This window comes from Phoenix dactylifera, chromosome 1, assembly GCF_009389715.1.
Source record: "Phoenix dactylifera cultivar Barhee BC4 chromosome 1, palm_55x_up_171113_PBpolish2nd_filt_p, whole genome shotgun sequence".
NCBI lineage: Eukaryota > Viridiplantae > Streptophyta > Magnoliopsida > Arecales > Arecaceae > Phoenix > Phoenix dactylifera.
Genome location: NC_052392.1, coordinates 29,092,340 through 29,106,516, shown reverse-complemented (window position 1 = coordinate 29,106,516; position 14,177 = coordinate 29,092,340). Strand labels below are relative to the sequence as shown.

Sequence of the window (14,177 nt, the reverse complement as noted above, 5' to 3'; positions counted from 1 at the left end):
CATCGTTCTCGGTTTCTTCTCCGTTCTCCTCGCCGGCTCGCCCCCAAGCCCGAAGCCAATGCCCCCTCTCCTCTGACAACGGCTACGACGACGATGACGACGCTGTACACCCGATCCCAGCTCTCCGAGAAGCTTCGCCGCCTCCTCCTCTCCCTTCTCCGCCCCCGGCGAGGGAGGCAACAAGCGTGAAGCGCCGCCGCCGCATCCGGCCGTTCCCGCATCGAGGTCCCCCCTACCCCCCTGCTTTCACAGCGAAAGTTTCACTCCCTCCCCCGCGGCCGAGCCCCCAGCGCCTGCGGCCGACCCGCGGCCGACGCCCGTGCCGGCGGTGCTCCCGGCCGCCCCCTTCTTTCTTCTCTTCTTCTTCTTTTATTTATTTATTTATTTATTTCCTTCGTTCTGGCCGGATGGGGCGCTGGCCGCCGGGGCGGGCTCGGATGGGGCGCTGGCCGCCGGGGCGAACGATGGGGATGGCCGGATGGGGCGCTGGCCGCCGGGGCGGGCTCGGGCAAACGAGCCTTACGAGCCCGAGCCCGAGCCGAGCTGTGCCAAGCGAGCCCGAGCCCGAGCCTAGTCCCGGGCTCGGTACCGAGCCCAAGCCCGAGCCCGAGCTTAGAGTTTTATGGAACGAGCCGAGCCGAGCCTGCGGTGGCTCGGGCTCGGCTCGGCTCGTTGACAGCCCTAGATAAAGCCTTATTAGTGTTAGTTGTCATGTTTTGTTAGTCTTTTGATGCTATGCATGATCCGGATCCGACCGAAATCTAACTCGGGCTCAATCCAAATTGGAATCTTTCGAGTTGGGACCCCATTATATATGAATTTAATCCAATCCGAAAAAGCCGTTTGGTCAAAAATTTTAGCCGTGGACTTGATCTAACTTGATTTTCGATTAGGTTGAGTCTAAGTCCAACATTAATTAAGATCCGAATAAGCAATCCATGGAACTCCTAGCACGGTCCTTGGTAGATGAATGATACTTGATTTTTATATTTGGATCAGATTCTTTTAATTACTTCAATAGGGACGTTATATACAACTTTTTTTTTTAACCAATCATATACAACATCAATTCTGCCTTTGATCGCCAACTTGGAAACGTCTGCTTAAGATACTTCAGTCTTAACCACAGGTTCACGAGCAGCCGGAGCTCGCCCGCAGTCCACATTTTTTAAAGCCCTCCTGGGAGCCAAGAAAAGCTGATTTAAATTTTTCTTTCTGATTGAAAGGGAGGCGCAGAAGGGCAAAGCTGTTTTAAATTATGGTGGATTTTTTACCACGTTTGTCACATTGTAAGAGAATCCTCTTAGATCATGCTGATCTACTCACTTCCTTTCTCTTCAATCTTCGTAGAACTTTAATTTTGTGTGGGAGAGAGAGAGAGAGAGAGAGAGAGAGAGAGAGAGCATCTGAAGCATATCCTTCATACAGGCTCTATTCAAACAAAGAAAAAGAAGTAAAATAAAGAACGATAGCGCCGTTTCTGGGATCGGAGGCGGAAGATGAAGGCAACTTGCCAATGGAATACGATGTGAGATTGGTCACATCAAAATTATTGAATTGTCACAGATTTTGTCAGTGTCAACTGAAGATCTAAACCGGACCCATGCAATGCCTAAGATGATGGCAGTTTCTTGACGCTTTGGCACAACCGACAATGGCGTCTATGGTTGTTGTAAGTAGAAGTGCAGTTGAATGCGGTCAGAGTTGGGCCCTCGTCGAGCTTGTCCATTGTCTGATTCGAATCAGCTTCTCTCTCTCTCTCTTTCTCTCTTCTTTGTTTTGTACCTTCCGTTTATTTATTTATTTATTTTCTGGGTGAAGAAAGATGGGCGATGCCGAGCAAACATCTCATGAGTAAGACGACGAGATGCTAGGTGGCTAACCCTACCTTACATTCAAGAGACAAAAAGACTTTAAAATGTTATATAAGAGAAACAGAAACCGGAGAATGAAGTCACGCTTGGGTTAGTTGCCACTTTGCTTTTAAAAAAAATTTAAAACAAAAAATTTATTTTTATTTTTAGATTTCTGATAATATAAAATATGTTTAGGTTATTTTTTATAAATAATGAGGACCGATGGTATGGTTGGAGATGAAAGAGAGATCGACATCGAACAAACAAGCAACCGAGGGAGAGGGAGGATGAGGCCAACGAGGCAGCCACGAATGATAGCTCAGTATCAGGAGAAGAGGCGATTGATGTAGCGGCAGAGTTAAAGGGAGGAGGGATGAGGCTGGCAATTCACGGTCGGGTATAAGAGATAGCTCAACCTTGAAGGGAGAGGTGATAGAGGAAGCGACAAAGAGAGGGGGGTGGGCTGGTGATGCAGTCGGGGTCAAGAAATAGCTCGGCATTGGGCAGAGAGGCCGTCGGTGAAGACCCAAAGAGTTGATATAGTCAGGTAGAAACGATGGAGTGAGGGCAAGGTCAGGCGAAAGAAGAAGTATTGGGAGGAGAAGATTGAAAACCCACTTTTAATAAAAGGAGAAATAAATTTTTTTACTTCCTTTTTTTCAGAAATAATATAAGTTGTTTAGAAAAAATAAAAATAAAATAACCAAACATACTTTTGGCATTAGATTTCATGTTTTTATTAAAAAAAGAGAGTAGGGAACATGGATTAAGCATTCTCAGATGGTATCAACTATTTCTCCTTCATCATATCAAGAGAATCTGAGAATTCTTTCCTTCCAAATCATCTAAAAGCAAACAGCAACTAAAATATTTTAGCCAAACCCATGCTTAATATTCGTTCTTCTTGATTTCGAACGCATTCATTTTGTGTTTCTGGATGATAATCTAATCCATTTTTTCAATTAAGATATCTTGCACTGATTTAACTTAATTAGTCTGCATGCTGAAAATCCATATCTCACCTATTTGGAACCCAAATCTTGATTTGAGAAGGCCTATCCATCTAGAATTGGCTTATCATATGAATAGAAACCAAATTGAAAAACAGACCAGGTTCTAGGCCAGTCTCCCTGATTGTCTTGCAAATTTAGGAAGCAGATGCCCATCAAGGAATCTAAAAGATTTTAGCATGGCAGTGGTAGGGGAATGGAGCCCAAAATGATGAAAAATTATATATAGTAAATGATGATCAAATTTCTTCCAAGGTATCCAGGAGATAAAGAGGGGATAATACTAAATCTCTAGTTCTGCCAACATGCTTCACATGGCACAAACATTTTTTGAAAAATATATGGTTTAACAAAGTAATCAACTTTGATTTGGAGGTCTACTTGCAACCTTTTCTATTATATTTTTACAAGCCTTATAGTTAAAAAAGATATATATCTTGTTTAAAATATGGTGATTATCCATAACCACTCACTTATTTGATATAATAACTGCTTATGGAGAAATGGTGGTCACATACATTTAAAATTGCTTGTTGTTTAAAGAGGTTTGTTTAGAATATGGAGTTGGTTGAGTTGGAAAGAGATGGAAACTAAACTGCTTATGATGTTTAGCCTTAGCATATCCTTCTTTGCAATTTAATAGACCGTATTTTTCATCCTTAATTGTGGAGAAATGAAAATAATTATCATCCCCCTTCATAGCAAATGTAAAATAGATTCGAAGAACTAACCACCTGTCAAAACATTCATGCGTAAAAAACTAATCCATTTTCTTACGATGTCTTGTTGTTGCTCTCAGTCAATGCAATGCAGAAATATGTCATCTTGAACTCCATACAAATTACCACCATTCAAGCTGAGGGTGGCATGGACCGGACTAGGCCATGCTTGCCAGGTGTTGCGGGCCAAAGCAGTACTACTTGAGGGTGATTCGGCTATGGTTATTGGTTGAATCATAGCTTGGCGGTATAGGAAGGTATTACTCCTTGCTTCGAGATATTGGGCCATGATCTGTGACGGTGTGACCTTCTAGGTCAGGTATGTGTATAGAGAGGCCAATGGGGATGCAGACTGGGTGGTTTCGTATGTGGCCAACTACTTCGAAGATGTCCTTGTGGTCGGAGAGAGGAAGCTGCCTAGAACGCTCCGAAATTTGTTATCTTTTGATTTTTTTGAATGTATCTGTAATCTATTTTAAAAAAAAAAAACTCAAAATACAGATGAGTATAAAAGAGATATATTATTATAAACACGATGACAGAGTGGCCAACCATTCCCATGAAAACAACACAAGAATTATCAAAATTTTAAATTCTTGAATAAATTCTCTCGAGATTTAAATGTAAAATGTTGTCTCGACAATAAAACGCCCGAGCTATATCTATTTGTAACCAAGAAAAATTCTAGAGAATTTCTAACTACAATGTTACCGTGATCTACTTCCATCAGATAATTTTAAAAATATCGATAACTCACGTGTCCGAATTGCATGCTTGCAAGAATAATGGACAATAGAAGAACATCAGGATACTTCTACAATTAATTTCCTCCATAGTAAAATCACACGTGGAAAGGCACGGGGCACATCCTCGTAGATACGTATAAAGAAGGGGGTTGTACTGTGGATTTTGGCTAGCAGTGACAACCTCGACGAAGAGGTCAGATTGGGGAACGTTGGTGTCCCACATATAATTTTGGAACTTGGAAGGGCTTCAGGGGTTCGGAATCATGTGGGCCATTTCTTTTATTACAGTCTCGCATGGCAGCCCCTTGACCCTCAGCCGTATGGGTCCCGCGGAATAAAAGAAAATGGTCAATAATGAAGTTGATTCAGATCAAAGTTTAGGGATTTCTTTTTTTTAAAAAAAGTGAAGTATAAATATTTTATGATCCTAACTGTATCTTTCGATAATGAATCTAACGTATGGCACAATCGATGAAGAAAGGGGAAGGGGGGAGGAAGGGACAAGCCCACCCCTGCATAGCAGTCCTCATTGGGCTCCCATCTCGTCAGGAGAATATTCGATGCAGGCAGAAATGACCGTATTTTGGGCACCTCGGCCGATTTTACTCATACCCTCCCTACCCGTGGGCCTGGATCAGTTACCCTTTCGGGCTCCGGCATGAATACCATGTGTGAGTACGTCAAACCTGGCACCACCGAGGCTACCAGTAGAGCGATACGCCCTTCATGACTCTGTGTCCGAGCAGGGAGCATCCGGTCTCCGTAATTTAATCGACGCCTGTGCATTTCGAAATCGGAACCACTTGATTGGAAGTAAGGCCACGCTCCCATTGGGCTACCATCTCAGTAGTTCGATGAAGCTATTTGCAAAAGCTATTTGCACTATATATATTGAAAGGTAATTTTCTATATCTACTTTATAATGAGAACTGTAAGAGTTATATTGCATCACATAATCAGATTAAACTTTTCACTTAAAAAGAAAGAAAAATCATGCACGCTAGGAATTAACTAGAGAAACTTGAAAAATGGTAAATACCCCGAGGCTGTGCACTATTATGTCGCTTTATGTGGCGAATGTAAGCATATACCGATAGGTCTATCTAACGATCTCTAAGAATTACTTTATATGCATTTTACTCGGTAGTCATAGGTTTTAGCGCAATTAAAATGGAACTATTTAATCTCTATCTAAAATGATAAAAAATAAAATAAAAACAAAATAGATGTGGGAGATCGTCTAAATAACTATGAACTAGGTAGCTTCCTTCAGCTACGTTTAGTTGTATAAGGATTGAGAATAAGATAAACCATATGCAACACCTAACTGCATGTAGGAGCTGTTATTATTCTCAAATTATTAGGAATTAATATCATGATTCTTGTAGCTCCAAGTCTTTGGCTTTATACCCTCGAAAAATCTCTGGCTTTAATAACATGTGCAAGAAGAAAGAAAAATACAAGAAGAAAAGAAAGACCACCACCACTTTCCCCAATAACGACAACGATGGTGATAACAACAAAGATAGGTATAATAAAAAGAAAGACCAACAACCAACCATAACAAAACTTTATTTAAAAATGCAAGAGCCTTTCTATTCCATTCTCCTGAGATGTGACACTTGAGGATTGGCAATCACTCATTTCTTATAAGTAGCGGGGGATCTATAACTTTTTCCAAATGTATAGTGATATCCAAGTTATGATAAAGAGGTCTCCCACATGTGTTATTTGATGGATCACTATCTAATTAATTTTCTAAGCATACGTCTACGCAAGAGCCATGTTCCAATTCCTTCATTAAAAACTTGTCTAAGGAAAATCTTTTCACCCTCAAGATGTAGATTTGTGAAGCAACAAAACTCTTATCAGATATCAATTGCTTATTAAAGGAAGAAAAGGTCACTATTCTTCAATTTTGCCTTGGTATAATATCCTCCTTTTCTTGTTCCATAGATCTAGTCTTTCCCTCATAGTAATGTTGCCATTCTTCTTCTTCTCCTGCTCCACCCACTAATTAGAAAAGATATTGCTCCTATGGGAACTAAAAATAAATTCCAAACGCACCATGGAATCACGTATGAGCCTTAAGTATTTGCTTACACACAAGGTCAAGAAATTGGACTGAGATTAATGAATGGTTCCGAGAAATAAGAAATAAATCATGGCTTAGGATAGCCGTACCTTTTCTATTGTAAAAGCATAGAGTATTCCAAACCACAGGATTTAAGGATATCTTTTGAGTTGGGCTTTGCTGATCATCACATATAAGCAAGTATTTTGAGAATTATATATAATCCACGAAAAGTTGTAATAGCTAACTTCAGGTCGCATCTGCATCAAGGCCCATTCTTTGGACGATAAAAAATTTATATGAGGATTTATATTTTTCTGAGAAAATATTTTTTAGGCAATACTTAGACTGAAAAATAATTGTACTCATATTCTTTTATGCATTAGAAAACGGATCTGAAATCTGTTACCCATATTCTTTTTATTACTAATTTTTTGAATAAGTTGCTAATATCTATCCATATTTTTATAATATCCTTTACAAATATTATTATGAAATAATATAACATAGGGTTAGGATAATATACTAATATAATATATAATATACCTTTATATTATATAATATTATAACAATATTTTATTATATAATAATTATATATTATATTATATTTATATAATATAATATATATTTATATTTTTATAGCATTATATTATTATTATTATAGGGTTAGGATATGTTAGAAATAATATAAAAAGATTATTTAACTGGCTGATGGAAAAAATGGCTTATCTACCTTCTAGCCAACTTGTATTATAACAGAACTTTGTTAACCACTTGGTCCAATTCTTAGGCTAAGAACTCGTAAAACATCTCAAGTACATCTCCAATGTGCGATTAACCACCTCACTTTGGCCATCCATTTGGGGGTGGTAGGAAGAGCTGAAGTTGAAAGATGTACCATTTAGTTGGAATAACTCTTTCCAAAATGCGCTTGTGAAAGTTGGATCCCTATCGCACACAATTGAACAAGGCATTCCATGTAAACGAGAAATGTAATCAAAGAAAATTTGAGCTACCCCGACAGCAGTGTATGGATGAACAATAGGAATGAAGTGAGCGTATTTTGATAATCTGTCAACAACAACCAATATGGTAGATTTACCATTAGAAAGAGGCAAACCATCAATAAAATCCATAGCTATATCTTCCCATACTTGCTTTGGTACTGGAAGGGGTTGTAGGAGGCCGGCTGGTGCGAGATGCTCCACCTTGTGTTACTGGCACACATCACAACTTTTAATACACTCTCTGATGCTCTTCCTCATTCCTTTCCAATAGAAGTTGGACCGAAATCGATAAAGGGTTTTAATGAACCCCTCGTGTACTTCCATGAAATTGCCCAACTATATCTGCAACAAGATAAGAGTCCTCTGCAAGATAAATTTTTTCTTTAAAAAATAAGATTCCATCTTGAAACCTCCAAGTTCCCCTAGCTTCACCTTGCTTAAGGCAAAAGTTTTCCTCCATTTTATGCGTAAATACTACTCATAACAAAATAACCTACCCATATTGAAAACCATGAGAATATGGATAAATTAATTAATAAAAAACATTAATCAACTTTTTTATAATATTTATCTACTAAAATACTGGCCCTATTATTAGGTTGCAATGTTTGTCATAAAATAAGAATCAGCATGATCCTGACCCATGGGCTGTTTCACAAAGCAAAGACGTGAAGGACTGATGTGAACAATGTTGTCTACGAGACAGGACAAGATGAGACCAGCCAACCACCAAATAGTTTTGTATATATGAACCATCATTACTTGTCTCTTGCACGCATGGCTCCAAAATTAGAGTGCATATATAATAGTGCAATAATTTATATTTAATTATTATAATTAGAGATGTAATTGAGGTTGGTGGGTTGATTTGAGGACCGATGAGATTCCTCCATAAGAGAATCCACCTTGCAGAACCTATTCCGTGGCATGACGATATGCACATGGAAGGAAAATTATTGGGTTCCTAAAAGACAAAATGAAAATCCCAAGCCTGCAATGAATATTCTTTTTTTTGGCTACTATCATTGGACTCCGTAGAACGTAAATCTGCCTTCACAGCAAGTAGTCTAATTCACAATAAGATTTTGCACTAATACTATTATATAACATGAAAAAACTCTAATCTAGCCATATGTAGCTAGGCATTATCTTAGACCGCAATGTAGACACTAATACAATACTACCTTTTCAATTAATTTTCCCATGAACTACTTCTTGGTCCTGAACTTTTTGGTCCGTCTTCCACTTGACCTTGAGCTCCCTATGGACAAAATCAAGAGATAACCCTGGTCCGAGGAGCTTACTGATCAAGGAGATGGTCTAGCACTCGAAACTCCATCATGTTCACTGTCGTCTCTAAAAGTTTTGCCTACAGTCAAGCGATCTCCTCCTCGGTGACCTTGTGCGACTCCTATCGATACCTTCGTCTACCTTGGGTAACCTGAGCCCATGTTCGTGTCCCTCGCACCACTCTAACCTCTGATTCCTTAGTTTCCCCCTTAGAAGCATCAATGCTCATGACTACGTCCTTGATAGTTTTAGGCTTATCATTGTCCACCACATTGCGAGGTGAAGAGTTACCTCTAGCCACCGATTGCTAGGCAGAAGGCTCTCCCATCTTTGGCTCGTTTATTTTTTTGACCACTTAGTTCATGATAGTTTTGGAAAAAAAAATTCAATTTCTAACCAGTGAAAAATAGCTTTTTCATGTTTCTTATACTTTTTTTCATAAAATATGAGAATCTTATTCCTAAATGCTACTTTCTCATCTTTACTCTAACCAAATAAAAAGTCTTTCTTCATTTTCTCATTAACCATATAGTTCTTTTTTCTTTTTTCACGAACCAAACGAGTTCTTAAAGTGTTGAGCCTCCTTTCAACACTTCTTAACTAAGAAAGGTAGGTATAGACTAGGGCATGCAGTTAGAGCCCCCTCTCCATATATTTTATCATCAATGTTCATTATCATTATCATGATGGGTGCAGCTCACGTTAAAGTTATTAACCTAATCAATAAACTACTTAACACTAACTCTAGCAAACTCGAAAAGGAGCTGACTGATGAACTTCAACTTGATGCAAACAAAAATTATCTGCATGTATGAATGGTGCTTCCCTTGTAATAAGGCTATCATCCATATGCATGCTCCCAATGACTCTTAAGCTCTAAACTTGTCGTTAACAATTGCTTCTCAAGCACATCCTATCATGACTTGAAATACCAAGTCTCTTGCATGATGCTGCAAATTAACAAGTAAAATGTATGACTTCATGAAATCAGTAGGGAAACCCTGAAGCTTGAATGGAAATCCTTGTAAGACTATCCAAAAATTTGGTGTCATTGTTTCCTTTTTGATCCACCTTCTACTAATAATCATATAACTTGATTGATCTAGTGTCGCTCTGCCTTTATATAGTAACTAATTTGACCTAAAAGTAAGGGTGTATATCTATACAATTATATGACACCAAAAGACCGGATCCAACCCATCTGTATGCAGTTGGATATCTTAGATCCCAACTTTTAACATTGTTGTGAAAATTGCCTGCAAAATAAATGAACTCCATTTATAACACAAAAGATAAACCCTGCCTACTTTGATTCATTTTATGAAAAAAATAATTCGGGGAAAAAAAAGAGAAATAGTAAATGTGTGCTATAATCCACCAATCTCACCATTCTTCCAAACTAGGGAGGTCCTCATTCTTAAACTTTGTAAAGTATTTTCTTTGAATGAAATGATTGTCACATTATTTTTTTGAAATAATTAGTGAAACTCTCATTATCAGCATTCGAGAATGCAACAATGGGGATTTGTGTACTTTGGTGCCAACTAGTGCAATTGATAAAAATATTGAGGTTAGGAACCAATGACCTGAACTTCTATCCTGCCTTTATTAGATTCTACTTGGGCATTCCTCTTCGCATTTTTAGAAAAGAGATATAAGCAATACATTTTTATCATTTAGAAACAAAAAGTGTACATTTATTAGCATACAAAAATAACAAAAAACTTTCTAATAAATAAGATGGGAGAATCATAGCTATAGATGCTCCGTCTCACATGTGTGGTACATGCCAAGTTCTAGCAAAGCTTATAGTCTTGAAACTCTCCAATGATAATTAAGATTCAAAACAAATTAATTCATAGAAATCCAACTTTTCTAGAGCTCATCTAAATGGCATCAACGGAAGAAACTCGAATTATTTAATTAGACCCTTGAAAAAATTGCATCCTATATTGGACCAATCAAATATTCAAGTCTCGGGTGCTAGTTCTAATTTCAAGTTATTTGCATTTACTAGCACAATATATAATATTGTGATACCTGCACATCTATATTTTTTCCTTATTGCGCTATCTTTACATTAACACACAGCTCTTTTTGGAGTGTTAGTTAATAGTCCGCGGGTGAATTTCAAAGTGTCTTAATAAATACATCTTTAATTTAGTGTTGAATCACCCCAAAATCTTCTTAATAGGGTTATTACTTATTTAGGCAAAAGAGTATCAAAGAGTTGAAGAGCCACATGACCACATATTGTAGTGGAGCAAATAGGATACCAATGTGCCTAAATCACCAGGCTGGTCAACAACCTATCTTCTTCAACCTTTCAATTCTATTGGGTGCCCCCACCCATTGCTGAGCTAGCATTCAACTTCTACAAGGCGGTCACATACAATTCTGGCATGCACAACACGAGATCAGCTCCTCAGCTTCAGACTTCCATTTCCTTGAAAGAGCTTCGAGCAGCATGGAAAGCGTTCACCTACCTTTCTGCCAGCTCATTTGTTTTTTTTTTTCTAAGACGGATGTATCATATATTATAGATATTGATGAAACCAAAAAAGTCGAAAAATAATAGGTTTGGAGCGGATCAGATAATCCTCTCTCCACCCACCCAAAGAGTATCTCCAAAATGGTTGGCCATATAGAATGTCATCCAATCCGCGGCTCCGTTGCCAGCTCATTTCCGATGGTTACAAAATCAAAGAGATCAACTTCCCCGTTGGATCAAAGATCTAATCAAATAGACGGCCAGGATCTACTCACGATAGACCTGCAACGGCCCGATCATACGAGAAGATAGAGCGACAGCTGGTTGTATCCCATACGCCAAGTTGGGCTGTTCAGTCAGAGTTGGCTCCTCGGAAACGACAAAGATCTGCTGCCCTCCGAGTCCCTTCCCTCTTCCCCCATCCCCATCATCCGACAAATCTCAATCCCACGGCCAACTTTTTTTCTCCCAATCCGGACATGTATACCCCTCATGTCGGCTCATCAAATGCACAATAAGTACCACCGATTCAGTGGGCAAATAGAGGGCAATTTCGTACTTTTATCCACCATCGAACCTCCTCCCGTCTATATATAGCCCTAGGAAACGACATAAGGCAACCAGGTGTTCGCACTCTGTTTCTCCTCTTTTTGGAGTTTGGATTAATCTCTCTCCATCTCCCATTTTGCTTTCCTCTCTTCTACTCTTATGATCTGCTCCCTCAATCTCAAGGGAATGCAGCAGCATGTGGAGGAAGTCAAGGCCTGAGCTCGGCGGGCGGCGGACGAAGCACGGCGGCCGGACGTGCCACCGGAAACATGTCGAGGACGGTTAGACCCCCTGATCATGCCCTCGTCTTCCTTCGCCCTTTCTTTCCTCTCTAATTCTTCAAGCTAGCGAGCGAGCGAGAGAAAAACTAAGAAGAGAATTCTAGAAGAGGGCTTCCTAATGGAGGAGGTGTCCCCACCCACCGCTTCGTCGGCGGGCGGCACCGTCCTGCACGGCCGCTACGAGCTCGGCCGCCTCCTCGGCCACGGCTCCTTCGCGAAGGTCTACCTTGCTCGCAACCTCCGTACCGGAAAAGCCGTCGCGATCAAGGTGGTCGGGAAGGAGAAGGTCATTCGGGCGGGGATGATGGAGCACGTGAAAAGAGAAATATCGGTGATGAAGATGGTCACCCACCCTAACATCGTGGAGCTCCACGAGGTCATGGCCACCCGCTCCAAGATCTACTTCGCCATGGAGCTTGTCCGCGGCGGCGAGCTCTTCGCCCGCATCGCCCGCTCCGGCCGCCTCAAGGAGGACGCCGCCCGCCACTACTTCCGCCAGCTCATCTCCGCCGTCGACTTCTGCCACAGCCGCGGCGTCTACCACCGGGACCTCAAGCTCGAGAACCTCCTCCTCGATGAGCAGGGCAATCTCAAGATAGCTGATTTTGGGCTTAGCGCCTTCGCCGATCATGCGCCGCCGGATGGCCTTCTCCACACGGCCTGCGGCACGCCGGCGTATGTCGCCCCCGAGGTGTTCGGCAGAAAGGGGTATGATGGCGCGAAGGCTGACCTCTGGTCGTGCGGTGTGATTCTCTATGTGCTTCTCGCTGGGTTCTTGCCTTTCCAGGATGATAATCTTGTGGCGATGTACAAAAAGATTTATCGAGGGGATTTCCGGTGCCCGCCGTGGTTCTCGTCCGACGCCCGGCGGGTCATCACCAAGCTGCTCGATCCCAATCCCAACACTAGAATTACGGTCGCCAAGCTTGTTGAGATGCCCTGGTTCAAGAAGTCGTCGCTTCGGAAAGAGCTGCCGCCGGCTCCGGTGGTGGTGGAGGAAAAGTGGGCGAAGAAGGAGGGGGAGGAGCCGGAGCGGCTAAATGCTTTCCATTTGATATCTCTCTCAGAAGGGTTCGACCTCTCGCCACTGTTTGAGGATGGAGAAAGGAGGGAGGAAGGGATGAGGTTTGCGACGAGGGAGCCGGCGAGTGGGGTGGTGGCGAGGCTGGAGGAGGTGGCGGCGAGGGCGACGGGTAGGCTTCGGGTGACCAAGAGCGGGGCGGCAGGGGTGAGGCTGGAAGGGGCGGAGAGGGGGAGGAAAGGGAGGCTTGCGGTGGCCGCGGACATCTTCGCGGTGGCGCCGTCGGTGCTCGTGGTGGATGTTAGGAAGGACAGCGGTGACGCTGTCGAATACCGGAGGTTCTGCAGCGACGAGCTGCGGCCTGCCCTCAGGGACATCATGTGGACGTCCTCCGACAGCCAGACCGCCGCCGCCTGATGAGTATCTGAAGCCATTGATGGCTGCTTCTAGTCGTCTGAACTCTAATTCTTGGTGTTTCCCTTCCAAAGTTCTAATCTTGGGTCTACAAATTAATAAGAACAAGAGAAAAGTGAGGAGGTAATCTGTCTCACATCTGTTTCCATCCATGAGTCCATTTGGTTTTGTGATTGTTGAAGGCCTTGGGCCAGTCTTTTGGTGTTTCCTTCTTTGTGTATGCTTGTTTCACTCTCTGTTGAATTAGTTGAGATATGGAATCATGTGGTGTATTCTTAAAGTTTCAGTTGAAGTGTTTGAAGGAAGATTTGCTTCTACTTTCCATGTTTTAACAGAGCCAATTCATCATTTTGTGATGGAGAAGAGGTTGGTGGGACGAAGTGTGAGTTGGTGGAAGGTGAAATCATGAACTGTATTTTGGTGCTTGAATATGTTGGAATAATCTTAACTTTAGCCACTAAAAGAACGGCAGCCAACACTTCGTTTCTGTCCTCTTCTTTACCGAATCATGTTTTTTTTTAAATCAACTTGGCGAGATGCCTCAGGGTTTCTATACCCTCTTCTGAAAAAAGGTGATTTGTTCTTTCCTTCAAGCTGTGCAGTGGGAGCCACCTTAATCATAGCATGATTAAAAAAAACAAGCTTGGTGGGATAATTGAGTGCATAGGTTAAATGGGGAAATCTCAGTGGAGCAGAGAAGTAAGATTTGCAGTATCAAT

At 41.3% G+C, this 14,177-nt stretch overlaps 1 protein-coding gene across 1 annotated transcript; it reads left to right on the top strand.

The window, feature by feature from the left end:
- Nucleotides 1-11,803: 11,803 nt before the first annotated feature.
- Nucleotides 11,804-13,787, top strand: LOC103702971 (CBL-interacting protein kinase 6-like). Its single transcript, XM_008785643.4, has one exon. The coding sequence runs from the start codon at nt 12,142-12,144 to the stop codon at nt 13,459-13,461; it is 1,320 nt and encodes a 439-aa protein (XP_008783865.2). The 5' UTR covers nt 11,804-12,141; the 3' UTR covers nt 13,462-13,787.
- Nucleotides 13,788-14,177: the final 390 nt, after the last annotated feature.